Source organism: Coptis chinensis, chromosome 3, assembly GCF_015680905.1.
Source record: "Coptis chinensis isolate HL-2020 chromosome 3, ASM1568090v1, whole genome shotgun sequence".
NCBI classification, from domain to species: Eukaryota; Viridiplantae; Streptophyta; class Magnoliopsida; order Ranunculales; family Ranunculaceae; genus Coptis; species Coptis chinensis.
In genome coordinates this window covers 16,670,260-16,685,540 of record NC_141458.1, presented here as the reverse complement: position 1 = coordinate 16,685,540, position 15,281 = coordinate 16,670,260, and the positions used below count along the sequence as shown (strand labels likewise).

Below are 15,281 nucleotides of genomic sequence, written 5' to 3'. Positions count from 1 at the left end.
TTTTCTTGGTCATGTGATGATCCATACCAAGCAAGAACCAAAGTAACTTAAAACTTCCAAAGCCAAAATTCCTTCCAACATTCATCGAAAAAAACAACAAAGCAGTAAAAAAAAAGTCAAAATAAAAAACTAAGGTATCAGATAAAAACAGTCAAACCCACAGTACACAGGAACAACACTGAACGCCACATGGAATGAAATAAAAAATGGTCCCAAAACAAAGGACAATAAGTAGAATAAAAATTAAATAACAAGGACAATATCATAATTTCCTTCACATGGCGTGCTTCCTTGACAAAAAAAGCAGAGATAAAAAAAAAGCCGCTTTCATAATAAAGAAGCTCTGTCAAAAACACAGTTTTGAGTTCCCTACTCTGTATACAGTAGCATTTCACACACAAACACAAGTTGTACACATTACACAACACCAACCAACTGAGACATATACTCTTTTTTGTTTTCAGCTTTCTCTTTCATTGCTGTCTGCAAAAGTTTTAAAGAGAGCAAAAAAAAGTGTGGGGATCTCAAGAAGAGATTTTCTCGGATCAGAGTGATTTAAGGCAAAGGCGGCGAGAATTTAAGACCACAACAACAACTGAGATGGGACATTTCATTACCATCATTATGGAAAGTCTAGAAATCCAACGGCCTATATTACACTGAAGTGGGTTTTTATATATAAGTGTTGTAGTTTTGTGCATTGCGGTGGTGTTTTGTTTAGTGGTTTTTTGAAGGTTGGGGAGAGTGAAAAGAAAGTGGCTTTGGAAGTTGGAAGGTGGTTTTTGTTTTTTGAAGGGTTTGAAAGATGAAGTTTATGAAGTTGGGTTCTAAGCCAGATGCATTTCAAGCTGATGGTAACTGTATAAGGTTGGTTTGGTTCTTCTTCTTCTTCTTCTTTTTCATTTCTTTCACTTGCTCTTGCTACTTTATTCTGTGTTTTGTTCTTTTTTGTTTGTTTTGTTACTTTGAAGCATGTTGGGAAAGGTTTGTTGCCATTTTTACTACAAAAGAAGACATTTTTAACATGTTTTTTAGGAAAAGATTCTGATTTTGGTAAAGAAATGGAGATTCTAACAGCTCCTTGGTCTAGTTAACTCTAAAGGTCATCGTGAACAGACGTTTTCTATGTACATTCTCTTTGCATGTGAGATTTTTAGTAGGTGAAGATGAAAAGTGAAATTTTGTACATATACTTGAAATGTATGATATGGAAATTTGTAGTGGAATGAGTATGAAGTGAGAAATTGCATGATTTGAGGCTCACTCCTCAAATGGTATAGTTCAGGTTTGGACTAGATAGATTGGAAGTAATGCAAGAGGTCGTAGACATTATTTTTTACCCATTAAGGGAGGTGGTCCTCCTCTCATTGAACTTGGATTGTAACTAGTGATGAATATGTGGTCCAACTCCAGAAATGTCCAGCTTGATTAATGAATTAGTTGACATTTGTAGGTAAGTGTTGTGAAATAGGGGAAAACTTGAAACAGATTCGTCTTAAAAATTATCAGGCATCTTCTGTAATCTTATTTGGGTATGTAAGAAATTGGTATGAGATACCCATTGGTAGAACTTTGAATTATGTTGGAATTTGTATTATTTTTGAACTAGTATTAACTGTTCCCTTCGAAGGGCTCCGCAAATTCTTAATTGTAGCGGGTAGATTCAGAATATTGTTTTGGATGACTAAAATGACTATCTATATATAAAAAAAATCTTTTAATGCAAGAAGTATATTAGGTAAAGTATAACTTGGGGTCTTCGACAATGCAATGCCTTTTGTGCCCATGCGTTTCTGAAATTTGGTTGGAAGAAAAACTATGCAATACTTTTTCTTCTTTTGGTCAAAAGAGATCAACTTCCCTTGTTTACGTGATGTACCATTCAACCAGCTCTATAATAATTAATATCCAATTTCTTGTACAATGGCCTTCCATCTATTCTGAGGGTGGAATTTGAGCCGAGCGGCTCGGGCTCGGCTCGAGCTCGTTCATTTAATAAATGTGCCAAGCTTGAGCCTATATTATAGCTCGTGTAACAATCAAGCTTGATAAAGCTCGGCTCTATAAGCTGAAATAGCATCACCATAGTGTAAAATAACCGAGCTACTTGGGCTCGGCTCGCTAAAAGCTTGGCTCGGGCTCGTTCATATATTATTTGAGCCAAGCTTGAGCTTTTTTCAAAGCTCGCTTAATAAACGAGCCAAGCTTGAGCATAGTGAAGCTTGGCTTGATTAGCTTGAATTCCACCCTTATCTATTCATAATCTTTAAGTTTCGAGCTTGGCATAATTCACTTCTACTCGTGCAGGTATGTGGCATCTGATCTAGTGACAGATATTGTCATAAATGTTGGAGAAGTGAAATTTTGTTTGCACAAGGTAAAGTCTCTGCTTTATACTTCTTCTTTAGTTGCCTAAATTGTTCACAACGATAGTTTTTCTATGTGATATCTTCCGATGAGAATTTATCCCGAACTGTTGATTTGTAAATAAAACTGGTGACTCTGATTGCCTTGGGTATTAACAGAAGAAATCCACTGTTGTGGAACGGACTGAAAGACTTTATCAAACAGTTAGAGAAACTAGGGACTGGTGCACACTACCCATAAGGCCACAAGCCCATATCCTATGCTAAGTGAGTTTTCCAACTGCATTGGACAGCAAAGTATTTATGTTCTCACTGAAGGTTATTTCACTCAACATTTTCTTGTTGGTTCATTGACTCTGCTACAGAAGTTTTCAAATGATATGATTTACATTATAGAAACCCACATCTTCTTCTCTCTATCCAATTCTTTTACGAGAGAAAATCCATGTACATACATTTTTCATTGACTGTTGAGATAAATCCCTAAAAAATAATTGTTGAGACAACTATCTTTTTCCTAAGTTATGGGAGAACAAACGGAACTGTGATACTGGTATCGACTCATTGGACAAACTCAGCTAAGAACATGAGATTCACTGTTTTTTTGTACTTTTATTTCTGTAATGGCTCTCGTTTCGCTACATATATCTCCTGTTTGTGTAATTATTGTTTGATGCATGGTCTGTCCAATTGTTGCAGTTCCCTCTCCTGTCGAAGAGTAACCATTTGCAAAAGTTGATTTCGAAAACCAACGAGGAAAATACTGATGAAGTTCACATGCTCGATTTTCCTGGTGGGCCAAAGGCCTTTGAGATTTGTGCCAAATTTTGTTATGGTATGACTGTCACCCTGAACGCTTATAATGTTGTTACTGCTCGATGTGCAGCCGAGTACCTAGAGATGACAGAAGCTGTGGACCGTGGTAACCTTGTTTTCAAAATCGAGGTATTCTTGACTTCAAGTATTTTCAGAAGCTGGAAGGATTCTATAATTGTTCTTCAAACTACAAAGTCTCTTATGCCATTGTCTGAGGATCTAAAAGTGGTTGGAAGATGTATTGACTCTATTGCTTCTAAGACTTCTATGGACCCTTCCAATGTGAACTGGTCATACACCTATAATCGGAAATTAGCAGTGGTAGATCAGATTACTGATAACACTGAGAGATTTCAACAGAAATTCCACTCTGTTCCAAAGGACTGGTGGGTTGAAGATATATGTGAGCTGGAGATTGATCTTTACAAGCGAGTTATGTTTGCGATCAAAGCGAAAGGGAGAATGTCTGGTAGTGTGATAGGGGAGGCACTTGATTGTTATGCTGTCAGATGGTTGCCAGATTCTGTCACTGCCTTAGTTTCTGAAGAGCATATTCGACAGAATAAGATTTTAGTGGAAACAATCATTTGGCTGTTGCCGTCTAACAAGGATGTTTGTTGTTCCTGTAGTTTCCTACTGAAATTATTGAAATTTGCAATCTTGGTGGGAGTTGGTGATGTGCCAAGGGAAGAGTTAATGAAGAGGATCAGTTTGCAGTTATACGAAGTTTCCGGCAAAGATCTACTTATTCCGGCAACATGTGATGACGGCATTATTTATGATGTTGAACTTGTGCAAGATCTTGTAAATCGATATGTGTTGCACCAAACTCGAAATTTGGATTATGCTGATAAAAATGACAAAGGAACAGATGATTTAGTTTTAGGACGTGTCTCGTGGCTGAAGATTGGTAATGTTATTGATGCGTATCTTGCTGAGATTGCGCGTGATCCAAATATGCATCTCTCCAGCTTTGTTGACCTTTCGCAATCGATTCCTCTGTCAGCCCGACCAGTACATGATGGGGTGTACCGAGCCATTGACATTTATCTGAAGGTAAACTTTAATGTTAGGTGTATGTATGCTAATTAGTAATTAGTGAATCCTATCCCAGTAGGTTAGCTTAAACATGGTACATATACAGAGGAGATGAACTCATGTAATCCTATTAAAGCCTTAAAGGACTACTGTATTTCTGGAACTTTAGCACTGCTATATGTTTGTATACTTCTAGACTGATAGTATGATAGTATAGCTAATTTAAACAGAACTTTCTTGTAAGCTATTGGATGTTCAAAATCCATTTTTTAAATTGCAGTATCCTTTTTTATTCTAATTTGTTAACTGTAGTCCCCTGCCTAAAACATATTCAAGTTCTTTGCGTTCTATTTGTATCCTTTTATTTGGATAGAAATAACACTGTCGGCAACCTGGATTGGATTTTATTCCTCTCTGTGCAGACAAAAGAAAATTGGTTATCATGTATCTCATGTCTTCTTTTTGTTACCTATGCAGGAACATCCAGCTTTAACGAAAACTGAGAAAAAGACTATATGTGGCTTGATGGATGTCAAAAAGTTAACAATGGATGCATGTATGCATGCAGCGCAGAATGAGAGGCTCCCACTCCGTGTTGTTGTCCAGGTACTCTTCTATGAGCAGGCCAGGGCAGCTGCTGCTGCGGGATTAAATCCACCTCAAAACATCTCTTGCCACAGTTCACGTTCTACCACAAACACAGAAGACTGGGAGAAGACTGTTCCTGAGGACTACAAGTGTCTTGATAAACAAATGAAAAGCATGAAGATTTCGGATGAAGATTGTAGGAAAACTGGGAAGAGAAACAAGAAGAGCAGCAAAAGCAAAGGTGGCGGGATATTATTGCTTCCATCTCGGTCAAGGAGGATCTTTGATAAGTTGTGGGTTGGTAGCAAGGGCCTTGGGGAGATAAAGAGCTCGGAGACGTCAGGGAGTTCTATGAGTCCAACCTCACTAAATCCCGGTGAGACCAAGTCATCTGGTTCCTCTTCAAGACATAGGAGGCATTCCATTTCTTAAGAAGAATATTAGGATATCTGAACAAATGGAAAAGGTAGCAGTTAAAATGTAAAAAGGATGGATTTTGTTGTAGCTGATGTACTTATGCAATCCAAAAAGGTTTTACTCCAGAGAGATGTATGTAGTTTCTTACTTTCCTTGGTGTCTTTCTTTTGATTTCTCTGCTGGTTTCTCTTTGTATCATTACTTTCGTTATTCCACTTATATCGAAGAGAAATATGTTTTTATCTCGAGTCATTTCTTTCTTGTTTGTGTGTAAATGGTTCTGGTATACACTCCCCATTGGATGGAAGAGTCCTGCGTTCGCCAACAAACAAAATATTTGCACTCTAGCGTCGATGCAATAGGAAGGAAATAATTCCTGACCATATCCACCCTAATTTCATTAAAGTTTAAAGCATTAGATTAAGAGTTAAAAATCACGCGGGTCAACAAAAATAACAGATGAGGAAGGTGGGGGTGTGGTCCAATCACTCTCTTCATCATCATTGCTTGATGTTCCCAGCCTCTTCATACACCATATGTCTTCTGCCCAAGAAAACTTTCTCCAATGTGGGATCCCTTCTTTTACTGGATCCCACTTTCCCACTTCAGCCACAAGGGCTCCACATCCAACATCATTTCTGGCCATATTATGAGCGAAAGAGCATAGATTCTTCATAAGCCCTGAAGCACCCTTTCCTTGCATGTGTAATCCGTACAAGAAATATACACCAAAGGGACTAAACAAGTTCGGGATAGATGGTATTTTTAGCCATGGCATCCATGTATCCATCACTCTACTAGCTACGCATCCGGCGTATGTTAGTGAAGAGATACCCTTAACTTGTAGCTTAAACACTTCTTTTGTGTTCCACACACTCAATATAGCAAAGCTTGGAGGAAGTCTACCATCACTACTCTTTTGCAAGTCCCGGTTGTTGAGAAATTTCTTTGGCATAGCCATGAATGTACCCAAGTTGAGTTTGTTGGACAAAATCACTTCTATATCCTTGGGGAAGAGCTCCGAGCTAGCGAAAACTTGGCGATAAATTGATTCGGCGACTTGTGAGGTCAGTCGAATTATTCTGATCCCTGAGCCCAATGGCTTTTTGTGGGCATGTACTGGGTGCACGAGTACGGTTGGTGTGCGGAATTTGACATAGGAGCATTTTAGTGTGAAGAGATTGATTGAAGCTTTGTTGGTACATTCTGTGGCCATGTATGAGTATTCCGCACCTCTTTGCATGCACCACTCTTCTAGCTTTTGAGCTAATTTTGTGCCAAGTCCTAGCCTCCTGCAAAGTTCAAATGTGTATTAGGTTATTAAAGCAAAGAGTACATGGCAATCAACAAGTGCATGTTACAGTTTATCTATTTTTCTGAAGTGCACTGATAATATACTTCTTTACTTTCCTTGATATATGGAAACAATTTGCAGTATTTTTATGGTAGAATCTGATCGTTTAGATTAGATGCCATATGGTTGAAAAGAGAAAGATAACTTTTGCGTATTTTGTGGTCAATAGCCCAGTGTTTGGCCAAAAAATTTAGTATATGTGGCCCTAATTGTATGTAGGAAAGATGGCTATTATCAAGAAAAAAAATGTAGGAATGATGGCCCCATATGAAGTTGCAGTGTGTGCAAATATATCAATTATGGTACTATGGTATGAGTGAATTAAAGGCGATTAACAGACTACTTAAAAAGAGTCCTTTGACACACATTCTATATTAGCCGAAAGCAGGGCAAAATCGTTCAGATGGCAAATGTTTTGCTGATGTCGACTCCTAAATTTAGATGGACTAGCTGATTAGCACATTTTCTTTTCTTTCGCAAAAGAGCTGACTATGATAGCTGGTAGAAAAAGAAAAGATAGTACATGAAAAAGTTTGATCGACCGATTACAGACAAAGTAAAAGAAAACTCTCTTAATGAAATAACCTACAATAGCCGGAAATACATAAGAAATTAACGAACTCATATAAGAGTGATAAATGAATTTTCCATGACTCACTGAACAAATCAACAAACTACAACTACCAATAAAATCATGCAATGCAGATTATGGTAACATAGGGAAAGCAATAACCTGTGTGAAGGCAAGACCCGAAGCCCAAGTATGTAAGCAACCTTAACATATACGGGAAACTGATAACTCATGCCTTTTTTACCTCTTGTCACAGTCTTTACACTGCCCATTATCATCCCAACAATTTCTTTCTGTTCTCCATACTCAGCAACCTAGAATGAAAATTCTCATCAGTTATAGGAATATGACGATATGGTACTAGTTGTACATGCATATGTTAAGTATGTAACTACCAGCATGACATAAGAAGGGGATTGGCGAACACGAGACACCGGGTCACCCATGACATCCATTAGAACTGAAGGCTTTCCTTTTGACGACCCGAATTCACATTGCCTCTCTACTTCTTCAACTGCTTCTGTATCTTTCTTCTCATCATACTCTCTCACTACAACCAACTTCTCAGCTATATTTGGTGATGGTTTGAGATGAAGTTCTGAGATTTTAGTTGATAACTTAAACATGCTGCTGGGAAGTGATGATGGTTTTGGGACTAAGACACAGGGTAGAAGCTGAAATGTGTGTATAGATTGAGTTGGAAGTCCAGACTGGCCTTGAATGCACATCTCTTTGAGAGTACTCTCACTATATATACTAGTTGCTTGGCTTAATTTGATTAGTTTAAGTTAAAAACCTCCGTCACCCCACAAATCATGGTTACCGAATGCCCCACAATGTATAAAACATTCGTGGTGTGGATTGTAGACCCCCACTTATATGTGCTATAGATACAAAATGAACCAATTGATGCTGATGTTAGAGCTAAAATAATCATTGTGTAGGAGCAAGGGCCAAAATATCCTAAAACAAATATCGACATTTGTAATGTACTACTATTGGTTTTTCAGGAACCCGTTGCAGATACTTCAGATATGATACTACGTATTTTCATCAAACTATTCCCTTGACATCCTGTTTATAGGCCAACAATTTTAGAAACATCACACATTAGCCATACATATGTTTTTGGGAGGCTTTACCAAAAACAAATATGTATTTTGGGGGATCTGATCTCTTAGATCACTCTTATATATGGACCATGGAGATCCAGAGAATGTAACAAAATGCCAGAAGTTTTCTACGTACTCCATCCACAGAAACTTTCCAAGGTACCAGTCTGTTGCGTCGAAATGGCATTGTAGTGGGACTAATCACAATTGTAAGTGTAACCAATATAGTCATTGTCGTTTAGCTAAAGTAATCTTATTGCACAGTTAACATGTTGTACAGATTATCACATTAGGATGGAAACAGTTTGTGATTAATAACTAGAAGAAGTCGATTGAGATGGTTAACCACTACTTTAGGACTTTAATTAGGTTGAGGAAGACTAAAGTCGACAGACTTAATTTTAAGGTCAGATTCATTCACCCGACCCAGACAGAATCACAGAAAAATGGTCAGATTTCATGAAGACTGAAGACCAAGGCATGTCAATCAATGGTCACATTCAAAGAAGAAAGAATGAGCGGCAATTCCATTTGTGTATAAGAGATAGATAACAAGAAGTTAACAGAAATTATGGTGTTTAGGCATATATATAATATTCCTACATCATACTTCATATATTTGAAGTATCGATTCGATCGTGAGTTCTTTTCCGGATATTTTTCCTATTTAATTTTCTTTAAACGTTGTACATTGTAGTAACTGTAGCTGTGCTTCTTGTCTCGTGTGGATCTCATCTTTCATGCTAATCATCAAGAAACAGTTTTAAATGCAGACTGAATGAATTTTCTATGATCGAAAAGCTTATTCTTTTTACTTTTTCTTTTCTTTCAATAAGGTATATTATCGTTAGAATTAAGCTTTATATTACCTTTCTTGAAGTACTAGATTCTACGGTTTTAGTAACCAATCAAAGTTAATGTTAACTTTATCTTCCTAAGTTCTTTAATAATACATTACATTCGCAATCTATCAGTCTAACTATTATATATAAGATTAAAGATATTAGTTGATGTGCAGTCATTTTTACAGCAGACATTATCCAGCTTTTATATGTCGTTATGTACTTACGTTTGATAGATTGATAGCTAAGATCTTGTTTGGGAGTTCATAGGCTGATGACTACACTGTCTGAACATGTAACATTTTTCGGAGTGACTGTTTCGGATATGAGCAATTCTCTCAAATTTGTCTACGAATCCTATAGATTGTCAGCATGTGTTTTCCTAGTAGAGTTACACGGCACCTTATATCCTAGAAGTACGTAGTAACATTCACAAAAATGACAAAATATTGACTTCTCTTTTGAATTACTGTTGATTGATTCGTCTACTTTACATTCGAAACTAACTTTGACAGGGAGAATCAACAGTATCTTGGAACCTAAAACAAATTCGCACATAACAAATTAACAAAACTATGTGAACGCCCATAATTGATGCTTTAGAAAATCAAATTCCTATTGGTACCACCCAAATTGCAAAAATGCTCAAATCAAATGTTCAAACATCTAAAAGACTTAGGCCATTCATTCAAGGATTCGACGACAACCTTGGAAAATATGCTAAAGTTAATAATAATATACTAACAATAACAATAATAACAGCAACAATAATAAATCCCATTAGTGTTGTTTTTCGAGTCTTGTCTCGATTCAATTTATGCAAACGTAAGCTTGAACTAGAGATGTGCGTGATCCTGGATAAAGAGAACAATGCATGATTTGGTCCTTAATTGAGTCCATATTCTCTAAACAAAACACTGGTTACTAAAAGAAGAGTAAACAAAAGGAAGAGGCTAAGAAGAAGATGATTCTCAAAGTTGATTGTCTTGAGGATGGAATTGAAGCTTGATTATTTGTTGGGGACCATATAAAGAAAAGTAAGGATTTGATGCAAATTCTCTTCACTACACATTTCTTATATGTATGATTAGTTTACAACTCAAGCTGATGATTCTAAGATTTATAGTGAGATTGTGAGAATCATATTTTTGGTTTTACGTTTGTCTAACGCGATTTCGTCTAGAACTATAGACCTGGGCATATATTTCGGTGTTGCCTATGGATTTGGACATTTGCAAAACAACAATTTTTAATTCTTCACAGAGGAGTCTAGCTTCAACATTCTGTTACTTGTTATTACTATATCACTCTATCGTCTGGCGTTTATATATGAGAAAAATGGTCAGGACTCTGTTTCTCTGAGTCATCAGTTCAAGCTCTAGTTGCTAGATGTAAGTTGGGGAAAATTTTGACCATTGATGTGTTTGGTACAAATTTTGATGGTAAATTATGCCATCGGTTCATTTGATACCTAAACGGCTAAACCCCTAAAAGGAAGAGCAGTTTAGGACTAACTACAACTATAACTCTGTAAGTAGAATGAGTCATGTTATGAATTTATGATAAGCAGTTAAACTGATCATCTCTACCACAAACCCATCATCTTTATTCAGGATTCAAATCTCTTCTTTACAAGAGTGATATCTCATTTGTTGTTTTGAGCCTTAAAGATATTACTCAATATTACCTGATTTAGTTATTCCTATTACTCTGCAATAGTGCAGTATCATTAGCTGGTTACAGATATGTATTTAAGAAACTAAGAACACAACTAAAACAATAAATTGTCACAATTTTCATAAAGGACATTGTCACTGAGTCAGTTTCCACTCTTTTAAAATCTGAAGTGATACAACAACTTATAAAGGATCTTATACACCCAATCGCACTACAACAACAATAACAAAACTGAGAACAGTTAAGAACGTAAATAAAGCCAACGTCTTCATTAAACTTAAGTTCGGTGTAATCCAAAATGGGGGAGTGAACAAAGTAACAACATCATCACCGGTATAAAATGGTTCCACATTCTCTGTCTCAAGGTCATATATCCCCATATCAAGAGTTCAAGACCGGTAGCAGACATTTCTCCAAAGTCATCATCAGCGATTCAGTGAAGTAGATGGAATCAGACTTGCATCCTGGATAAGTGGATAGTCAGAAACTAGAAGTGAAAACGAAGTATTCATACCTACAAAGATAGCCATAGTCCCCCAAAGTATAAACCTCTTCCCATTCCGCATTGCATAAATCCAATTTAAAAGACTTTGAAGGTTTGTATGTGGGTGGTGGAGCTCGAAAGGTCTATCATTTTCAAGCTTATCACAATCTAAAGGCCTAGTCTCAAAATAAAAAAGTTTTACAACCATATGCAACTGATCACCCTGCAATTCCACAAGATAAAACCTGCGGCCTTCAGTTTCTACATCCATATTTTCTTTTGCTTCTAAATCTTCAGGAGGTAATGCAACTGCAACTGCAACTGGATTTGGACTAGAAATGTCAAAATACCTAACTTTGCCTTCAGTATCAACAATGTAAAACTGATCATTGAAATGCAAATTGTCATCATACAAGATGCCACTACTAAAAGTATGTGGGATTTCAACAGTAGTCCAAGTTTTATCTCCTGGCCTTGCAAATGCCAAGACCTCGTGTTTGGAGAAAGTAACCAAAGCTACAAATAGGTCTTTCGTAGGGGTGGTTGAAGGGGAGAACCAGAGGAGATTGCTAAAACGGCTTTGTGAATGCAATTTGAAGAGAAGGAATAACCGTTGTAGATTTCTAAAGTAGAGAGGTGGGAGAAGAACTTGCTCAAGGGTAAGTGGATTCAGAATTTCCATTTCTCCAAATATAGTGTGAGACTACCCAGCCATAAGGAGAACCCCAACAAACACAATCAAAAGCTTGACGCACCTCAATACTCTTAACAACCTTATTCTTTGAAAGACTAAAGAAACTGCGGTCCCCTTCAACCTCATCATCCTGAGGAAGCATCAACCAAGGAAGCGCTTTGCTAGAAAACTGTAATGAGGTTTATGTGCAGTAACAGACCAACAGATCTCCATGATTGACAGACACCACCAAAGCTGACGTAGTCTTCTACAGAAGTTAAGCATTGTGTTATTAATCCAAGAAGTTCTGGCGGAAGTTGGGACCAATTCCTCACATACATCTTCTACATTTCGTCACACAAGTCAATAGACCTATTTAATAACCTGCAATTTTTTTTAAAAAACATTCCGAACCAAAACAAGTTCAACAATATTTTCAACTTAAATATCATAGAGATCCAGTAGTCTTCCAATAAATACATACAGGACCTAACATTATGCAACACAAAACTGATGAACATGTACATATTTAGAAGCCCATAGAGTAAAGAACTCAAATTTCAACCTTGAAAGTAATAGAAAACATTACTGGCTAGTATTCCGGTGTACAACATGGGAGTTTACAAGTGGCCTATAAGCGTTATCAAATATCAAAGAGGCCGAAGAACCGTCAAGGAATTTTCTTTGGACGGGCAGTCCAGCGAAGAAAAGACTAGTGACAGAAGAAAAGACTAGTGACAGTCTCATGGGAAAAAGTTTGCAAACCTCAAGAGGAGGGTGGTCTTGGCATCAGAAGATTGAAAGAGTTAAATCTGGCCTTGTTAATGAAATTAGTTTGGCACATAAGATTTAGCGACGATGATTACTTTGCATTCATGAGAAAGACGTTATTATGCAAAGTCTGCCATATGGGCAGGAGTTAAGTGGGCTTTGCCTAAAGTTTCTTGCAGGGCTCAATGGATTTTGGGTTCAGGTGAGAAGGTATGGAGAGACTGTTGGGTTCAACAGAGGCTACAGTTACAATCTGACCTCCTCAAGGGTTGTAGAGCTAAGGTTAGCAGTATTATTACTGATAGTGCATGGTCTATCCCTCGGGCTCTTCAATTCATTCTTATGATTGCAGGTGTGAACTTAAATCAACTGCCTATCATCAATGGAGCAGACCATGCAATATGGAATCGACCAACAAGGTCAATTTTCGGTTCATTCGGCTTTTGACTCTATTAGAAGAAAAGCGGCAAGTGCTTGGTGGTGCAAAAATGTGTGGCACAATTGGTTGCAACCAAAGGCCTCGGTCTCTCGGGTACTGCTGAAAACTACTAAGAAACTGTGCTGCTACTGATGAGGTCTACAAAAGAGGGGTGTTAAACTAGTTTCTAATTGAAACTCATCAACATATTTTGTGGGATTGTAAGGAGACGAAGAAGTTATGGGAATGGGCTGGATCACAGTTTGGATTCAATAGTAACTTTGCAAATTTTTCAAAGGCTCTTGGGCTACATAGAGTAAGTAGTTCTCTGATTAGGGCATTTCCAATGGGAGTGTAAAATTACACTTCCACATAGGCTCCACCTAGGTGCCATTAAGATTTTACAACTCCAATTGCAAATTATTATATAGCCCATAAATATCTACTATCTATTGTTCACAACGGAGAAGTGTAAAAAAGTTTGATTTTAAACTCGGATGACACTTTAAGGCCGAGTCCAATGGCTCCCTATCCCTTTAAAAGTAGTTCAATAAAAGAAATTTAAAGGGATAAAGTCAACATATTTTACTCTCTATCATTATTTTTCTATGTATATCAAAGGATTTTTTTTACATATTTAAAACATATATCAAGTAAAATAGAAGATAAAAAAAAAAAAATCCTTTTATATATATAGAAAATTAATGATAGAGAATAAAACGCTGAACATTTCTTTTAAAGGGATGGGAGCCATTGGACAAATTTTAAAGAGGGATGCCACTTCAAGTGTCACCCAGGAGTTTAAAAATTTTTATCAACTTTGAAATAGATAGAGATGGGGAACATTTCCCACCGTGTGTTTCTAAGTGTCACCTATGCTATTTATCAATTGATAACTTATCAACTAATAGTTTATTATCTACAGTTTAGCACTCCCATTGGATAGAGTTTTTTGACACTTAGAGTGTAAATTTTCCACTCTATACGGTTTACACTCCCCCCCCCCCCCCTCCCCCCCAATTGGAGATGCTCTTAAGCAGTTGTAGGAGTTGACTATACTAGTAGGCATGGCCAACATTTGGAGAAATAGAAACCGATGTATCTTTGAAGGTGAACGGTTGAGTCTATGTCAGCTAAAAACACATTTGAGAACTAATATCCATATTTTTTACTGCCTTGCGCCAGGTCAGATGAATAGAGGGGTTAGTGATTCTCAAATCTTGAAAAATTGGGGTTGGCTAGACAAGCTAGGGAGGGTACCTAGGATTAAGGAATGGAAATGGTACCCACTTGATGGTGAGATCATAAAAGCTAGTGTAGATGGAGCTTCGCAGGGTAATCCTGGCTCGGCTGGCTATGGGGTGTGCTTTAGAAATAATGAATGTGTGTTCCTTGCGTTTATTTACAGGAATATTGGCCATCCATCGAATTTCAACTCCGAGTATTTAGCTATTCTAGAGGCGGTGGAGTACACCGTCCAAAGAAATTGGAGGAGTCTTTGGGTGGAGTCAGATTCCACATCTGCAATTAATGCTTTTGACGTGTCAAATCTACCTTGGTGTGTGAAGCAACAATGGAAGAGATGCATAGAACACCTAGACTACTGCAAATTGACTCCAATTTGGAGAGAAGTTAATTTTACAGCAGACCAATTGGCAAAGTACACAGCCAATATTCAAGACAATGTTCAACTTAACTTTCTTGCTAAACCCCATCCCGTGGATAACCAAATGGGAAGTTCCAGAGCATCTTTATTATAGGTTTTGTTAATTTTTTATGGTGCTACAATGATGTGTAGGCTGTAAGTATCCCCTGTACTTAGGTACTCCCTCCTCCAGTCCTCCTTCCCCCTCTTTCTTCAATACAAAAATCTTGCTTAATGAGAAAAAAAAAAAAAAAAAAAAAAAAAAAAAAAAAAAAAAAAAAAAAAAGACAAGATTTAGCGCAGAGTAATACCTGGGTTCTTCCGTCCAGTAGAGGAAGAAGAGTTGTAACCACAACCACAATTTGTAAGCACTAAGCAAAACAGACACGCATCCCAAAGCTTTGACCAAAATTACAATTGGCGCCAACTGAAAATTGGAATTTAAGAATGAAAGAATGGCGACACTTTCAAATACATTTTGGGTTTCACTATTCAGTTCACTTTATCTT

The 15,281-nt window shown here is 37.2% G+C and overlaps 2 protein-coding genes and 1 long non-coding RNA gene across 4 annotated transcripts; 1 reads left to right on the top strand and 2 right to left on the bottom strand.

Moving 5' to 3' along the window:
* The first annotated feature begins 339 nt into the window (after window positions 1–339).
* Window positions 340–5,477, top strand: ENP (Phototropic-responsive NPH3 family protein). Of its 2 annotated transcripts, XM_086600844.1 has the most exons (5): window positions 672–867; window positions 2,308–2,377; window positions 3,066–3,159; window positions 3,253–4,238; window positions 4,698–5,477. In XM_086600844.1, the coding sequence occupies exons 1-5, from the start codon at window positions 806–808 to the stop codon at window positions 5,238–5,240; spliced, it is 1,755 nt and encodes a 584-aa protein (XP_086456970.1). In that variant the 5' UTR covers window positions 672–805; the 3' UTR covers window positions 5,241–5,477. The 2 variants fall into 2 exon arrangements, with proteins under 2 accessions (XP_086456969.1, XP_086456970.1); XM_086600843.1 differs by having other exon boundaries at window positions 340–867; window positions 3,066–4,238.
* Window positions 5,478–5,561: 84 nt separating this feature from the next.
* On the bottom strand, window positions 5,562–7,893 carry LOC147508275 (putative N-acetyltransferase HLS1). Its single transcript, XM_086600845.1, has 3 exons — window positions 7,546–7,893; window positions 7,313–7,464; window positions 5,562–6,517 (listed from the first exon to the last, which is right to left on the bottom strand). The coding sequence occupies exons 1-3, from the start codon at window positions 7,876–7,878 to the stop codon at window positions 5,653–5,655; spliced, it is 1,350 nt and encodes a 449-aa protein (XP_086456971.1). The 5' UTR covers window positions 7,879–7,893; the 3' UTR covers window positions 5,562–5,652.
* A 3,061-nt stretch (window positions 7,894–10,954) lies between these two features.
* Window positions 10,955–15,281, bottom strand: LOC147508274 (uncharacterized). The gene is made up of 2 exons (XR_015218004.1): window positions 15,084–15,281; window positions 10,955–12,322 (listed from the first exon to the last, which is right to left on the bottom strand). It is a non-coding gene; the product is annotated as an uncharacterized LOC147508274 (long non-coding RNA).

Excerpts from the sequence above, each read along its gene's own strand:
- LOC147508275 (XM_086600845.1), bottom strand. The coding sequence starts at position 7,878 with ATGTGCATTCAAGGCCAGTCTGGACTTCCAACTCAATCTATACACACA. Across the intron at positions 7,465-7,545 it reads CCCCTTCTTATGTCATGCTG|GTTGCTGAGTATGGAGAACA; the intron begins GTAGTTACATAC and ends TTTTCATTCTAG. Across the intron at positions 6,518-7,312 it reads CGGGTCTTGCCTTCACACAG|GAGGCTAGGACTTGGCACAA; the intron begins GTTATTGCTTTC and ends TGAACTTTGCAG.
- ENP (XM_086600843.1), top strand. The coding sequence starts at position 806 with ATGAAGTTTATGAAGTTGGGTTCTAAGCCAGATGCATTTCAAGCTGAT. Across the intron at positions 868-2,307 it reads GCTGATGGTAACTGTATAAG|GTATGTGGCATCTGATCTAG; the intron begins GTTGGTTTGGTT and ends CTACTCGTGCAG. Across the intron at positions 2,378-3,065 it reads TGAAATTTTGTTTGCACAAG|TTCCCTCTCCTGTCGAAGAG; the intron begins GTAAAGTCTCTG and ends CAATTGTTGCAG.